Below are 17,298 nucleotides of genomic sequence, written 5' to 3' on the forward strand. Positions count from 1 at the left end.
TAGAGATTTGGGGATGGAGTTAGTGGATGGATTTTCAGGAGGAGATAGCAGGTCAACAGATAGAAGTTGTACCTCATCTGAAAGATGGGAACCTGAAGATTAATTTAAGATGCAGCTCAGCACTACGTGTCTAAAGAGACTAACATCAACACATTTTAATAAAATTGGGTTAATTGAATCCACAAGCTCTTCAGTTACACCCAATCTGTGCAATTATCAATCAGATATATTAACATTCAGTAGGCAAAAATAACATATCCGTACTGAATGAGAATAACTATATTGCTTTTGCTCAAAACTGCATTGGGTTAGCATAAAGTGGGTATGTGTGTAAAGAGGAGACTTGTTGGAACCCATTTTCATTCAGGTATTTTGAGGGGCCACTTTGAAAGTGGACATGTCAGTTTTTTTAAGTTATAGCCTAAAACTAAGCGCACTACTGCCTCGGAAAGACAAAAACCGGCAAAAAGTTGGTGGGCTGTCGGTACACTAAGGGGTTTAAAATATTGGACAGATGTTTACACTTGTGAAGCGTAATAGGTGCAATATTCTATGATAAAACAATATGTTTTTTGCAAAAAAGCTGTAACATGTGTATTGTTACAACAAGAAAATTGCTTGCTATGCCATAGTAACATTGTTTGTAGGAATATCTTGCTGGCCTTGCTGGCCTGGAGGTTAGGAATCGAGGTTCAAATCCCTGACAGATCAAGGACTGAAGAGCCCTTGAGCAAGGCACACAACTCTTCTACTTTTGTGTAAAAGGATGGGTTGAATGCAGATGTTGAATTCCCCATTATGGGATTAATAAAGTAATTAAAAAGTATACCATTAAAAATGTTTTCCCAAACTTATTCTGTCACGTTTTGATCCGTTTTTATTGTTCTGTTATTGCAACAACATGCTTCTCTAGTCATAATATTTACATCATGGCTGCTATGATCTCATATATTATGGAAAAATCTTAAATCAGCAACAGCACACGAACATGAGTCATGATTTAACATGGCTGGATGAGAGTCAGACTCATAAAAGAATCATTTTCCTAATTGGTTCTTGCTCTCCCTTCACCACTTGCCCAGTCAGTGTGTATCAAAATGAAGACATGTAGTATATTTTTCATCATCCTGATTGGGATTTGTTTAAAATGTACAGTATTTGACTCTGTGAACTCTGTGAAGTCAGCCTGTGTATGTATCTGTCTTGTTATGTGACAGTTTCATCAATTAGTAAGTATTTAAATGTGTGTCTCCATGGAGTCACTACGTGTGTGTGTGTGTGTGTGTGTGTGTGTGTGTGTGTGTAATCCTCCTCACCCACGGCCTTCAGCGAGGTGTATTTGTTGAAGCCGATTCCCAGGTTGTTGTGAGGGTGAGACAAGGCCATGGCTGGACCCAGGGGAGACAAGGCTGCATTGTTCAAATGGTTATGATCTGAGGGAGACAGAGACAGTTTCTATTTGAATACCGTGCACATAAAAAATACATCCCTGAAGTGTCAGTCAAAGGAAATGCAAATCCGTACATGTTTCCATCAACTAGTGTTAGGTGAATATTCTCAAGAGGGAAGAAACAATCTCACACGATTAAAGGTCCTGTGTGACTCTGGTAGGTACAGAAGCCCTGAGAGGCAAGTGAGAAAACAAATCTGGAGATCTATTTTCTAAGTCTGATCTGAACTGTTTTCTCTCATGTGTTTCTGACTGTAGAACAGGTAAATAAAAGGTTAGGCATGTACATTCTTTCTTTTTTTTTTGATATTTCCTAAAAGTTTGTTGTTGTAGTACTAATTTTGGCCACAAGAGGCTAAAATACGACTAAAAGCATTCATATTTTCTTGCAGTCAGTTTGACTTTTGAGAAGAATGGGGACACACTGGACAGAAGCACCACATTTTTTCCACATACTCTCCATCACTATAGGTTTCAATTTTTGGTAGGAGCCACTCCATTAAGATTCCGGATCAGAGATGGCAGCCATATAAAATCTATGAGAATTAATATATCTTCCAAGCCACTTAGAAGGTCAATCTTGGTGTCAAAATATACATTTTCTGGGTCAGGGAATTATTTAAAGCTATTGAGAATAATACTATATGATTATTTGATCAAATAGATATGTTCACTTTCGCCATGTATTTACCTAATTTCAAAGTTCCTAGATATGTCCGACCGCTTAGGAACTTGGAAATTAGGTAAATACATCTTGATGGAGTGGCTCCTACCAAAAATTGAAAACTATGGTGATAGAGAAAAAAATTTGGTGCTTTTGTCCGGCGTGTCCCCTTTATTTAGCTAAGCCGCCGGACTAAGATACAGTGTGTGTAAATTATGTAATATGGCCCAGAATCAAACTACACGTTCGCTCATAAAGTTGGAATGAAAATATTTTTTACCTCTTTCCACGAAGATCCTTGTGACAATGTGATTTAATTTTGACAGATTAAGTGTCTATCTTCACAACATTTTGTTAATCAATCTCTTCCAATCATTTCACAATGAAAATGAAACCACAATTAACAGAGGATTGTGTCTGAAAACACAATTATTCCAACTTTATGGGCGACTGTGTTTTATTGCCATCAATTAACACGTCAATGAAAGTTTAAAAATTTAATAAAAATATATAAATACATACATAAATAAAAGGATTTTTTCATAAAAAGAAAAAAGAAAAAGGTAAAAAAAAAAATCAATGTCATGTAAAACCATTGTATTTTATATGTAGGTTGTTCTAATGTACATTAAAAAAAGTTTTAACATGGATTGTGTTTTAAGAACGAGTGAATTATCCTCATTGAACCTTGAACTGTGAGCCATGTGCACTAAATATTGATTTAAATGGTTAGTAATGGAAATATAAACAATGTGTATTGGGATATTTGTAGTTTCTGACACGTTTAGATAATGAAACATGCCCCTGAAAAAACAAACATAACAGGAGGGTTAAACTTATTATTATCCTGGAAAAAAAATATCTTTTTCATCTGTTCTAAAGTCATAAACACAAGAGAGAAAACATCTGGATGAATTTTTGATTTTTTTTCCCTTTTTTTCTAATTTGACTCTCAGGGCTTCCGTAGATATGGTACACAAGGGCCTTTTAGGACTGATTCCAATTTTTTTAAGATTAAATATATATTTTTTTCTTTTCTTAAATGCAATGTTTGCACACAGTATCCAGAATGTGTCATCAGATGGTAGTTAAGCTCTTTTTTGGAAGAGTGGATGTAATGATTAGGTGAGGCGGATAATCATTTGCATTTCTATCACCCCTCATTACATAATGTTTAGGCTTAAAATAACAAACATATTCATGAAGCCTTTAGATGTGCAGGTTTCCTAGGAAAGAGACTTAATACAGGCCTACCACTAGAATACACACACGGACAGCTGACAAGCAACATAAACACATTTTGTCTTTATGAGATATGATAACACTATGAGTCAAAGATTTTAAAAGGTTTGCAGTATTACATCACAGCAACACAAGAAGTGGGAGGTAACATGTCTTGTCTTAAACTGATTCATCCTGAGATGCTAGTTTTACATTATTGATTTAACTTAAATATAATGTAAGGGTGTTATTTGTTCATCCGGTAGAATCCCCATGGCTCAGTTTCTCTGAGAGCTTCCTCAAAGCAGATCCTTTTTACATCAAAGACACGATATGTTATCAATCAATTCCTTGACCACTTATAGCATCTCTGACTGAGTTATTGAGTTATTGTTTGTGGTGCAGCTGAATGTCGATACAGCAGTTTTAATACTTTGTCCATGAGATTGATGCTAATATTTGTATGTTTTGGTGCACTCTGATTTGATCGGCTGTCGATATCCTGGTAATTCTAGTCATTTTGCTATTGATCATGTGATCCCATGTGTGTTTGTAGGTGGCAGCTGTGATGCATTGACAATTTGATGAGAGGCTGAGGAAGCAGGGTGCAGAAAGTAATTTCCTTTCCACAATGATGTGACCTACACCTTGATAACACCATGTGGAACAGCTGCTCCGGATTCACAGGTAGATTTAGGGGGAGGGTGCTGCATCAAGCAATATTTTATATAAAAATGTATCACATTAAAATGTGTAATGTGAAAGGTGTTGCTTGTAGGGACAAATCAACATATGATTATCACTGAACACTGCGTTTCCCTTCAGTTATGCTGCTTTTTTTTTTTTTTTTATGTCTCTGAGCTTTTTACATTTCGTCTCACTGCTGTCATCAACCTCCTTTCTAGCAGCAAAAAAGCTGCTAAAACCCCACTGTGTGCCACCTGCCAAGCCCCATGCAACAGACAGACAAAGTCAGCAACGAGCTGGAGAACATAGTGGCGCATTTAGCAGCTAAAGAGACTTTTTTCCCCTCAGTAGGTGGTGGAGACCAAAACAGAGCCAAAATTAAAGTGATTATTACACTTACACTACCGCACAAAAGTTTGGGGTCACTTAGAAATGTCCTAATTTTTGAAAGAAAAGACACAATTTTAGACATACAGTCTAGACATTGTAAATGTGGTAAATGACTATTAAAGCTGGATTTTCTTATAAAATATCTATTATATAATGTCAGCAACCATCACTCCTGTGTTCCAGTGGCACATTGTGTTAATCCACGTTCATAGTTATAATTAAAACACCTAAACATTATGTTAACACAGCTGAAACTGTTTTGTGCTCATTTGAGAAGTTATTATTTCTACCCTTGTCAATGTCTTTACCATATTTGATTAATTTTGTAACTCATTCATGAATAAAACACAGCAACATGTCAATAAAGTAAAAAAAAAAAAAGAAGACATTTAGCGGTTTGGTCTGATAACTTTGACCCTTTCACTGTATTTTCACTTATGACAGTTTATTTGAATGTTTTGTTCAATAAAAATGTCTTGTTCAGCGTTTGGTTGGACTAACAGACACTCCAAGGAGTCGCTGTTCAGTTTACTGAGGTCAGTAACATACATTTTGTTTTTGTTTTTTGCTAGCCAAAACTAACATCCCAGTTAATGCTCCAGTTAATGCTAACATGAATTAGCAGCAGCTTCTCTCAGTCAGGTTGAGGTGTAGAGAGGCTGTAGTCAGTGATCAGATCCCTCTCGCTCCTCCACAGTCCAAATATGGTCTGCTCCCCGTATGGGAAACAAGATGGCGACACAAGATGGCGATGAGTGAAATGCTGAACTTTATGCCTCAAACGGGCAGTCCACAAACCAACAAGTGACGTTGCGGTATGTCCATGATTTATAATGGAATATGCACATGCTTGGCCAATAAAGCTGATTCTGACAATGTCTACACTCAAAGTATAAAACTTAAAAGGGTTAGAAGTACACACACAAATGCATTACCAAACAAACAAACCAGACACCCGCATCCACCAGCCCCACGATGACTGAGACGCATCAGTGAGAATGAAGCAGGAGAGCGAGGAGGAGCGAGAGAGCGAGCGAGGCCGGTAGAAAGCCAGAGAGCGAGGGATGTGACACCAGAGCTGACTGATTGAATTAGAAATAGATCTTCACTTCCCCGTGTAATTGATATGCAGTGATGACACGCTGTGTGAGGCGTGGAGCGCAGGGAGGCACAACTGTGTGTTGTAATTTTATGCATGTGTGTGTGTGTGTGTGTGTGAGGGGTGTTGTTGTCTTATGGTACCACCTGCTCTCCTCACTCATTCATCTACTGACACTTAAAGAATAGACATTTGAAGGTGCATCACCTTCAAGCAAATAACCAAAATAATGTGGGTTTTTAGGTTGTTTTGAGTGATTACTTAATAACAACATTTAAAAAAAAAAAAAGCTTTTGCTCTTTAAGTGTCCTACATTCGGATGCCATGTTCTCAAGCGTTCTTGTACCGAGTCAACAACAGTGGAAATAATGAGACGGACAGAGAGAGAGAGAGAGGGTCAGATAGAGAGAAGAACAGAAAGATAGAGAGGCAGTTGAAGGCAGAGATAGACAGGGGGGAAAAAATCAACTAATTGATGGAAAGATCCCTGGCCGGTCTCCAGTTTGACCACAGGGCTGTTCCTGGCCACCAGAGAGAGAGACAGACAGACAGAGAGGGATTTTATTATCTTGTACAACTTGCTTTGGCAATACTGTACTAAATAACAGCACTGCATGGGATAAGGAGGAGATGGTGTGGGTAATTTGTTAGTTGTGTAAAAATTTAGAAGGTGAAAAGGCCATTTGTATATTAATGATACAGGAGTGTAACCTGACTCTGGCAGATTGTTTGTTACTCACAACCATTATAAACTACAATCTCAATTAAAAAAAAGTGGTTGGATGATGTCTAAAACATAATTAAAACTCAATGACCTACGCTTTAATCGCCCCATCCCTTCCTCTACAAACTAAAAGGAGGATAAATGAGGATATATGGGTTTTTTTTAGCTCTGTTTTTAGGCTCCACCAGCTCCTTAGACAAATAATCTGGCTTTTAACCATTCTGTCTCTCTTAAAAAAGGTAACAAAAATGTCCCCTTCCTAACACTGCTACAACAACAATATATTTTAATATTATTTTCCACCTTCACTGAGTTTCATTGTTCAAATTTAAATTTTTTTGTTTTCAGAAATGGGGAGCAGACCATATTTGGACTGTGGAGGAGCGAGAGGGATATGATCACTGACTACAGCCTCTCTACACCTCAACCTGACTGAGAGAAGCCGCTGCTAATTCATGTTAGCATTAACTGGAGCATTAACTGGGATGTTAATTTTGGCTAGCAAAAAACAAAAACAACATGTACGTTACTTTAAGAAAAATGAACAGTGACTCCTTGGAGTGTCTGTTAGTCCAACCAAACGCTGAACAAGACATTTTAACTGAACAAAATGTTCAAATAAACTGTCATTAAGTGAAAATACAGTGTGAAAGGGTGAAAGTTATGAGACCAAACCGCTAAACGTCTTTTTTTTTACTTTATTGACATGTTGCCATGGATACGTATTGCTTTTCTTCTCTCCTGATGACGGCTCGCCTTGTTTGTGACCCGTGAATTAAAGGTAGCCACGCCCCAAATCATACAATTCTTTATCTTCTATTTTCTTCTAAATGGGGCTATTATTTGAACTATTAACATCAAATTGTCTTTACGCAGATTTTTTTTTACTAGCGATTGAGACCATAGTGTTGTCCTAAAAACATTTCTGAAGTAATAAATCAAGTGAGAAGTTTTCTCATTTTGTATTGAAATGAATGGACCAAAATGCTTCTGCAGCTGACGTCAGCCCCCCCTGCTGGAAATTTTTTGGTAGAATGCAGCTTAAGACACTTCCTGGTTTACCTCCCTGCTCAGACCCGGAGCTTGCCGCCTGGTTTAAATAGTTTCAATGTGGACATTTCTATCCTAAAAGGTCTGAGTGTCTGTGATTTGGCTACACAGTTTATTATAGCTGTAATATAGGAGGTGAAGCATTAAAACAAAGCAGACCCAAAACTCAATACCTTGCACAAAATGTATACAATATGCATTAACACAGGCACAAAGATCAAAAAAGTCAAAATTAAAAAGCAATAAATGTTCCCAGTGAGGCACAAGCATTAGGTCCCTAATGCTCCACTGGGTTCACCAGCTAGTTGCTAACTTTGTCTGTCAGTTGCCTGCTGCTGTTGAAAACGACACTAATGACACGACTAAGTGGTAGTGAACCACAACAGTAAAGTAGTCGGCTGGAAAATATAAAAGATGAGCTGAAAGAAGCTGAAAGAAGCTGAGGGAAGCTGCGGAGTCGGCTGATAATTATCTGTGGGATTGTCACTATGACCTTTGACATTATTCATAATAATTTCATGCATTTTTACTATAAAAATATCGATCACTGCAGCTTTAATGTTTGGGGAAGGTTTTGGTTGAATACAAACCTCACTTAGGGCTCCAAAATCCTGAACATAGAATAACAAAGTGAACGGTCTCATCGTCTCTCTGGCAGCAGAGTATATATTTCCATTTTAAGACATAATCATTTTATGATGTGTCAGGTCATCATCCTGTTGTTATGTGTAATTCAAGAGGCTTCCTGCCTTAGTCACTTTGCTACTACTCATACGGCCACATTGTTAAAGCCAGAGAGGGAGCAGATTGAAAGGGAATAATTTCTTCCCCGTATTCTGTATTCTTGAATAAATTCTCTCTGAATGTCCTACATTTTTCCAGCGCGTGCATATGTGTGTGTGTGTGTGTGTGTGTGTGTGTTCATGAATGTGTGTGCATTCTTTGATGTACTATAGTATGGAGGCCTCAGAGGAGTAGCACTCATAAGAATTCAAATTTATGTTTATTAAAGAGAAGCGGAGAAGGAAATGAGGACTTACTGTATATGAATGCAAACTGTGAGAATGAGGAAATGTTTGGACATATTTTAATGCATATTATTGAAGGTACTGTGAAACCTGCAGGGCGTGTGCGTCCACTATGAGTGGCAGCATGTGTACTTTGTTTTGCATGCTTTCCTACCAGCATGCATTTGTTTTTGTTTGTATGTATATGTGTTTATGTGTGTGTGTGTGTGTGTGTGTGTGCAGGCAGGCAGCAGAGCACCGCTGGGTGATGGCCTAATTCAGCAGGGCTCAACATCAAAGAGGCAGACTGCTGCAAGGGCTTCAGCCAGCCTTACTCTGACATGACGACTGTCACACAGAGAGGAATGGAAAGAAGACGAAGAAGAAGAAGAAGAAGAAGAAAATAGATGCACAGAGGAGGGGAGTGGTGTGGGCAGCAAGCGGGGAGAAAAAGAGAGGAGAGTCCTGTGTTGTTTAATGCATTGTGCATAAAACTAGCAGGGGGGGAGTTTGAGTCCTGTTAGCCACGCAGGCTAAGACAAGTGCACTTATGGAACTGTAGGGCACTGTGGATGAACAGCCAAGTGGCGTATATGTCACATCATTTCATGTATGAGGGAAGGAAACAAGGGCTGAGTGGGCAGGACAGGTCAGAGGAGGCCACGAAGGAGAACTTTACTTTATGACACATGTTGGAGAACTGTACATGAGGTTTTCTATATGAAAATATTAGAGTAATGCACCAGCTGTTTAGGGCTCTATGTTGGCCAGTAAGCATATTAAATTATTAGAGCGGAAGCTACACAACCATACAGTATGTGTCCTCACTCACTGCATGCAACCAGCATTAGCTCAGGAAAACTACAATTTGTAGCAAATAGAAAGGATTTAGTGATTTTTTCGTTAAATTTGCATTGCTGCCTGTATGAGTAGTGTTGTAGCTGAGTATTTCTCATTTTCATGTCATGTATTTGTTATGCTTCCAGTGTGTAAAGGCTCCACATGAGAAAATCAATGACACCATTTACATTTTTTTTTCTGTGTGCGAAATATAAAGAAGCTACAGCCAGCAGCTGGTTAGCCTAGCATAGCATATAGACTGGAAGCAGGGGGAAACAGGTAGCCTGGTTCTGTCAAGGGAAGGGGGGTAATATTTGGAGACAAAAAACCCAAATTTCCCATTTCCAGGATTAAAGTTGTAACAATACAGCAATAAAAAAAAATCTTTGTTGAAAAACTTGAACATTCACAAGGATTAAAGTCCAAAAAGACTTTTTTCTTGAGGAAACACATGGTTTCACTTTGCAAGGTTGGATCATTTAGGACACATGCAAGGATTTGTGAGTTTTTTGTCATATTTTATGTGTTATGGTTTTTTTGTTGTTGCTATTTATGGTTCTATTCGACTATTTACACCTGGTCCTCTCAATCCTGCGCTATTATGGATCTCACTCCAATTCAGAATAAGACCTGTCATGCGACACTTGCTTAATGTTAACATTAACCCTCTGAAGTCCAGGAGATTTGGTTGAACTTTGTCAACTTCCTATGGATTCGTTTCTGTCTCTGTTTAGCATCTTTCAGTCTTTACATCACATGCATGGCTCCTTTTTCTTGACACAAACTTGGCTATCAGTCAGATTTTTCATTTTGTTTTAATTAACAAAGTATAAAGCTGCCAGGAACCGAAAATACAAGCAAAAGACACAGATGTCTATGGAAAAGTACCATTTTTTTAAACCATTTATACACACAAAAACAACAGAAATAATAATAAATAATACAACTACAAAACAGTCTATTTGCATGTAAATTAAAAATAGTAATAGTTTTCATTGTAGAAAGAAAATTGACATATAAAAATGGTCAAGAAATATAAATGGCACACTGTGAAAGCTCCTATGATTGAACTTTAACTGGCTTTCTCAGCTTGTCTACATATCATATATAAATAAAGTTATTACTGTAAATAAAACGTGTATTTTCAATAAATAGATGGACTCCAGAGGGTTAAAAAGTGTAAGGTGGGTTGGTTTTTAAATCTGGCTGGTTAGCTCAAGTTGGAAGTCATGGGGCCATCAAACCTTGCGTGATGGGTTCAATTTTCTGCTGCGTGGTGGACAAACAAATGTATTGTTTAATTTAGTGTGGATAGGTGAGAAAATGTAAAAAGTTCTTAATCAGTTGGTTAGTTAGTAAAACTAACTATCTAATGGGTAAAGGTAACTTTAGGGTTAGGGTTAACTTATAAGGCTAAGGTCAATGTGTGAATAAAGTGCTCCTTTACCATGTTGATGTAAAATTGACTCATAATAGTTAGAAATTAATACTTTGGGATGTAATAAGTCACTTTTATTTAGTAAAAGTAATACTTTTTTACTTGTTGGCGATGGACACCTGGGTGCTTGTCTTTGCCATGGTATTCACATTGGCTATCCATACCAGTTGCAAACAGCATTGTTAGCTACTGACACCTTGTTGCAAATACCATCTGCCTCATTATTATTACAAACTTTAACCCTAATTCACCACAGTATCTAACTCTTGTTTAAACAGGCTTAACATGAACTTTGCACACAGCAGATATGCATACCACAAATAATTCAGCTGTTGTTTACACACAGTACTTTGGAAAATGATGTGTTATTTTTAGGCTTATTTTAGGCCACATGATGTACGGCAAATTAAGACTTTCTTCTGAAACATTTATTAGAAACTGTAACTGTGTCACATTCGCATGTGTTTCCATTTCTCAGCCAGAACTACAGCACCTTAACTCAATGTATGATCATTTCACAAAACTGATGAAGGCACTGACATCAGTGGTAACACAGCTTATTATGTGCTCAGGATTGAATAATTACAGAATATTTCACCATTCTATTAAATATTAAACAGTATCTAAAAATAGTCTGGTGCTTGAAATGTAAAGAAAATCAGAGCTTAACCTGGAACATGTTAGGTAATTACATACTGTTTGCATGTTAAAGCTTTCAGTGGGTGGCATGTGGGTGACATATGGGCCTCCATCATTAATATTTTTTCTTATCGTGCCAGAAAAAAATACACGCAAACATTTGTTTGAGGTGTTGTGAAGTATATCGTGCTGTAGTGCTTCTAAATCACGCACACACCACATGTATAGAATGTGTGAGCAGATGCTGCAGCTGAGCTCTGTTTATGTCCTCTCCCTTCCTGCCTCCCGTTCTCTCACCATGGGTTTTTTTTTAATCTTTATATCTCTGTATACTTTTTCTCGGTTACATTTCCTGTCATATGCCTCTTCCTGCTCATGTAACTGTCTTTTCCCCTTCCCGTCTCTAAGTCCTCCTTCCTTTCTCGCTCACCTGCTTCTTCCTGTAGCTCTTCTTATCTTACGCTTTTATTCTCTGTCAGTGAGTGCAAGGCGGGCCATCTGTTGTTTTGCAATGAAGCAATGAAAGCAACGTGTGGGGAGCACTCATCCACCTTTAATATTTTAAATCCTCTACCCTAACTTTTATCATAGTGGATGGCCGTGCACATGAGCATGAAAAGTGTTGTTTTTTAATCTGTGGTGGGATGATATATGAAAGGTTTCCTAAATCAGCGCCCCGTCTGGTGACACGTCATTGTCTCAGGTTATGTTCAGGGAAAGATCATGCTTTGGGTTCAAATAAGTATGTTTGTTAAAAAACATAATGTTTTTTTGGCCTGACCCTACCACTACCTGCAGGCACGTGGGTGGGTTTCAACCTCTTTTAAACTATGTCACCGACTAGACTGTATAAAACAAGTGGGCGTGGCCACCATGACGTCACCAATCTTTTTGTGGACTACTGTTTTGTAGCCTCAAGAATAGCATTTTGGTTGTCACAATTTTGTTGCTTTTTTAACCCTCCTGTTATGTTGCAGGTCAAATTGACCCATTTCAAAGTAAAAATATGAATAAAATAATGATAATAAAGTAAAAAGTAAAAAGAAAAACATAAAAAATGTAAAATAATTTTTTTTTAAATCAATGTCATGTAAAACCATTGCATTTTATATTCAGGTCTTTCCAATGTACATCTAAAAAAGTTTTAACATGCACTGTTTTTATGAAAAACTAGTTAATTATCCTCACTGAACCATTTTCTGTGAGAGTTTAAGAACACCATTGAATTAAATATTGATTAAAATGGTTAGTAATGGAGTTAATCATGAAATATAAGCAATGTGTATTGTGAATTTTTAGTTTCTGACACTTTTGGATTGGATGGACTGAATTGAACATGCCCCAGGTCAACAAACATAACAGGGTTAAACCAGGACATGTACAGAATTGATCAGGAGCTAGAAGGTTTAAGTTATCAGGTAGTGCTAGCTAGTTGCATCTGTAATTCAAAATCAACAGCAACAACTTTATTATCTTTAAGTACAAAAGAACACTAAACATTTGTACTCAACCAAAAATTTTACAAATAACTTTGATGATCTGAAAACACACTGTGAAAGGGTCAGAGTTCAAAGAAGAAATCACAAAGGGGACAATAATTTCCAAATTGAACACCATACAGTATTGAAGAAAATATGAAACAACTGATTGAGAGCATAGACTCATCAGTTTGAAGTTAATTGAGGTTACAAACCAAGTGACAAGTAGGGTCATTTACTCTTTTGGTGCCAAGTGGAGTCTCCCCCTGCTGGCCATTAGAAAGAATGCAGTTTTAAGGTTTTTCCGCATCGGTTTTGCTTTTCAGACCCAGAGTTTGCCCTTTGTACGTCACCTGACTTCCTCCTTTGCTCCTGTCATGATCTACAGCCACCAGAGGTCGCTGCCTTAAAGCTAAACATAAATATGGGTCGTATAAGCTGCTTGTAAAAACCAGCAATGTGGTCGTTTTTTGGGAGAGGACAGTCTCCATTTAACACGCAGTGATGTTATAAAAAGTGCCTTGTTGGTTGTCTTTACTGGTAAAACTGCTTGAATTTTTAACTTTGCAATGACAACTGGCACATAAAGAGAGTGATGAAATGACTAGAAAGAGTTGTTGCACCCATCGCTTGCCCACTCATCCCATGCTGCTCTCCGACTTTCTTTCTTTAGTCTCGCTCTTGTTTGTATGTGTTAAATGGAGTAAATGGAGTCATTTCAGTACACTGATTCCAATGAGGAAGCCTCTCTGTCATCGCCCCCTCCCTTCTTCTTCCCTCTCACACACTCTATTTGCAGGGTAAACGAGGGCTTATCCCAGGATAACACCATTATTTTCTGCCTTCGGCCCACACATTGGATGCATTGAACTTTGACTGTCTGTCTGCTCAGCACTTTACATAATGCAGTGGACCACTATACATCTACACATAGACACACACACACTCACTGGGCTGGTAATAAACATGGGGATAGACAGCGCCTTTTACTCCCATTGGAGAGATGGTTGGGGCAGGGTCTGTTGAACACAAAGTGGAGGAGAAACAGATTGATAAAGGGAGATAGCAAAGAGAAGGAATCAAGGACATGAGGAATAAAGGAATGAAGGAAAAGGCAGCTTATATACAGTGATAGTATATTGAGACAGTCAACAGACAACCGTGATCTAATCTTGTAACTCTACATTACATTAGCAGTATTACAATTCAATTCCCATTAAGACTGAAAAGAAAAAGACTCATGTAAACACCATCTAATGACATGAACACAGCATTTATATTATCTCGCGTATCATGAATGTGAGATGTGGATTTAAGTCACAAATTTTATGACTTTAGACTCAACTTGTGTCATATTTCTCCTGAAATATAATTAATATTTATATTAATAATTAAGGACAATTCCCACCCCGGACACTCACTTTTTGAACTCAGGCAAACAATACAGATCCATAAAAACAAGGACAAACAGGTTCAAGAACAGTTTTTATCCAACCACAGTCCAAAGAATTAACCAACATAAAAAAAAATGTTTTCTGATCATGGTTGTGCAATAACTAACAGAATGTCAGTATGAATGCTGGTTTTATTTATTATTTCATTTTAGGTATTTTTTTTATTTTTATATTTTAGGGATTTTATTTATTTCAATGGAATTCACACCAACTGGTGAGGATGTTTGTTTAATAATTTAATTTAATTAATTTTTTAAATTTTCCTTTAATTTAATAATTTCATTATTCTGGTGACAGTGACAAATCTATCTATCCATCTTTTCTATCTACCTACCTACCTACCTACCTACCTACCTACCCACCCACCCACATAATAATAATAATACATTTTATTTATACAGTGCTTTTCAGGGTACTTAAACTTTACGCTTTAAAACACAGTTAAAATGCATCTAAAATAAAGACAAACAAACTGAGGCAAACTGAGCCAAAAGAAAGATGTTAAAAGGTGAGCTGAGGGAAACTGCAGAGTTATATAATGCATTGGGTTACTTTCAATATAAAAATAATGATTAGTGCAGCTTTAAGTAAATAATGTCCAAGGAAAGTTCGGTAGACATATCATTAAAAGCTTTTAATGATATGTCACAAAAATCAGAACAAATCGGTACAAATGGTGGGAGGAGTAAAAGCTCAAGAAGGGGGATGACAGGCAAGAGAGAGTGAGAGATGAACAGATGGGAGAGAGATAAATGCAGAAGAAGAAAACTGAAAAAAAATCTGAGAACGTCTCTCTTGGTTTTCATGTTTCCCTCAATTTAGGGCAGCTGTTTTCAGCACCATGGACAGAGCCACTAAGTGTCCCACTGAGAGCTCCACTGTTTCTTTTCAGCACCACGGACAGCGCCATTAGCCTCAATACAATACTGATTATAATCCATCATCTCTTTGACTTTACTAGACAGCTTGACAGTGAAAAGAGACACGGAAATGTTTTCATTTCACATGGAAAAAATGATTAGACCAACTTTCTTTCTTAATTTTCTTGTTCATTTTAATGCCTGATACAACTAAAGGTACATTTGTTTGGACAAATATAACGATAACAACAGCTCATAAGAGTTTGACTATCTAGCTATTTTCCATGGTTTTCTTGACAATAACCAAAGTCATTATCAAGAAAACCATTGAATGGATACACAATGGATACATACAGGAGAATATTGCCTATCTTCTCATATTGCGGTTTGTGTATGCGATAATTAGTGCTTGTCGGTGTATGCGTGCATGAGGGTGTACGCTTCCTTTTGTGCTTGAGTGTGTTATGTAACAGTGAAGCAAACAGTGCGAGTGAATCTCTTTATTCCATTATTTCTTTTTCATTATCTACAAAGAGCTTCTTTAACTCTGACAGGCGTCTCCAGTCCCACCGGCCCCCCTCAAAGTCACCATGACTCATTCTCCCTCCCCCCGTCTCTCTCTTCCTCCCCCCTTTTCTCTCTAATTGTTCTTCAAGGAACAACAAAGCAAACCCCTGGCCACCGCTTCTTAACTTCTGAGGATTCAATTATTCAAAAGAGGTAATTGTACTGCACAGTCATCTAAAACTGGCTCGCTAACCCTCAGACACGTACTGATGTTCTCTGTGTGTTTTTGTTTCTCTTTCTGTATGTCTGTGTTTGTGAGCAGCATCTTGTAACCTGTGTGTGCTTCAGATTTACTGTGTGTGTGTGTGTGTGCATTGGTTCTGTGTGTGTGTGTGTGTGTGCGTGTTGCATAATCATCTCCAGCTCTCTCTAACAGCTGCAGAAATTCGGAGAGGTAAAGAAACCCCCGTTATGCAACAGGACTCAATTTTTAGGTCTCATGCATTAAGCTAATTTGCCTGGATTAATCTTTGAGGAAAACATTTCACATCAGTTGCTTCAGACTCCAGATCAGCGTTTGGTGCACGGCAGAGGTCGAGTCAGGGTCATTGGTATCTCTCGGCTAATTGATGACGGATGAAACAATCAGCAACCTTGGCCGCTCTTTTGTTCCCTTAAAAATGTCTTTTGTGACAGTCATGGATTTTTGGTTTGTTTGACCTTAATCTGTTTAATTATAAAGCTACATTTAGGACCTTCATCAACAGTGGATTTCCTCATAGAGATCTATGGGCTGGTTGGAAGTATGGGTCAAACAACATAGGATTTTTATCCAAGGAAAGTGTTTTCTGTTCCATGTGAAACCAAAAGTCACTGATTTTAATGTATGTACATGAATACACAAATACACAGGTAATGTGTTTTGTGATAAAAAAGAATAAAAAAATGTTGATCTGAAGTTTATTTCTGATTCTGTTCTGTTTTGTAAATAGTTTTCTTATAAACAATGAATATAACAATCTCTGATCAACCCATATCAACTGAGGCAAACTTTCAATTTCAGTTTCAGCTCTGTAGAAATTAAATTATTTTGGAATGTCTAAAAATGTAGATTTGTTGTAATCTCCCAATTCATGACCTTAGATTGTGCAAACAAAATCCATAAAGACATTTATGAGATCTTAACCTTTTTGTATTTGTGGTGCCCCCTAGAGGTGAAAAATACATTTGACCCATAAGCGAATTGAAACCTGATATTTCAACGCAATCATGAATTATTGCACATTTTTGGAAATTTGAATAAAAAATGATTGCGTTTTAAAATCAAGACGGATTGATGTATTGAAACTTTTTAACAACTTAAGATCATCAAAGTCAAAGTAATGATTTTGTGTTGATGAGTTTGTGACGGGTTGTTGAAAACAGGATTTTGAGAAAATTGAGAAAAAAGTGATACATTTAGTCATTTTTAGACTATTGTAGAAAATATGCATAGGAATTAAAAGATTAAAATGGTGGAATAATCTTGACTCTAAATCAAGCTGTTTTTGTTGTGGAAAATCTTATCAGACGGCAAGAGTTTCAGAGAAAGACCGCCCTGTGCGGAATTTAATGAAAAGTATCAAAAACAGATACAAAACTCAAGATACACAAACTGGTACTAGTGGGGCGGATTAGCTCAACATTTTACAACAATCGTTCACTTTGTGATAAAAGCATGAAATTTGGTAGATGTGTTGGTGAATATGTTTCGAACAAATCTGGATATTGGGCCACCTCAAAAGCGCCCC

At 37.4% G+C, this 17,298-nt stretch overlaps 1 protein-coding gene across 3 annotated transcripts in view; it reads right to left on the reverse strand.

Annotated features, from left to right (window-relative positions):
* Positions 1-17,298, reverse strand: part of LOC131983282 (protein shisa-8) — a 133,335-nt gene that overhangs the window by 13,104 nt on the left and 102,933 nt on the right. For 2 of the 3 annotated variants that reach the window (XM_059347984.1, XM_059347985.1), the window contains 2 exons: positions 13,638-13,706; positions 1,317-1,433 (listed from right to left, as the gene is read on the reverse strand). In XM_059347984.1, coding sequence (XP_059203967.1) covers positions 1,317-1,433; positions 13,638-13,706 — 186 coding nt within the window. The remainder of the gene's footprint in view (positions 1-1,316; positions 1,434-13,637; positions 13,707-17,298) is intronic. The other variant, XM_059347986.1, reaches the window with a different exon arrangement.

Source organism: Centropristis striata, chromosome 13 (assembly GCF_030273125.1).
Source record: "Centropristis striata isolate RG_2023a ecotype Rhode Island chromosome 13, C.striata_1.0, whole genome shotgun sequence".
Lineage (NCBI taxonomy): Eukaryota > Metazoa > Chordata > Actinopteri > Perciformes > Serranidae > Centropristis > Centropristis striata.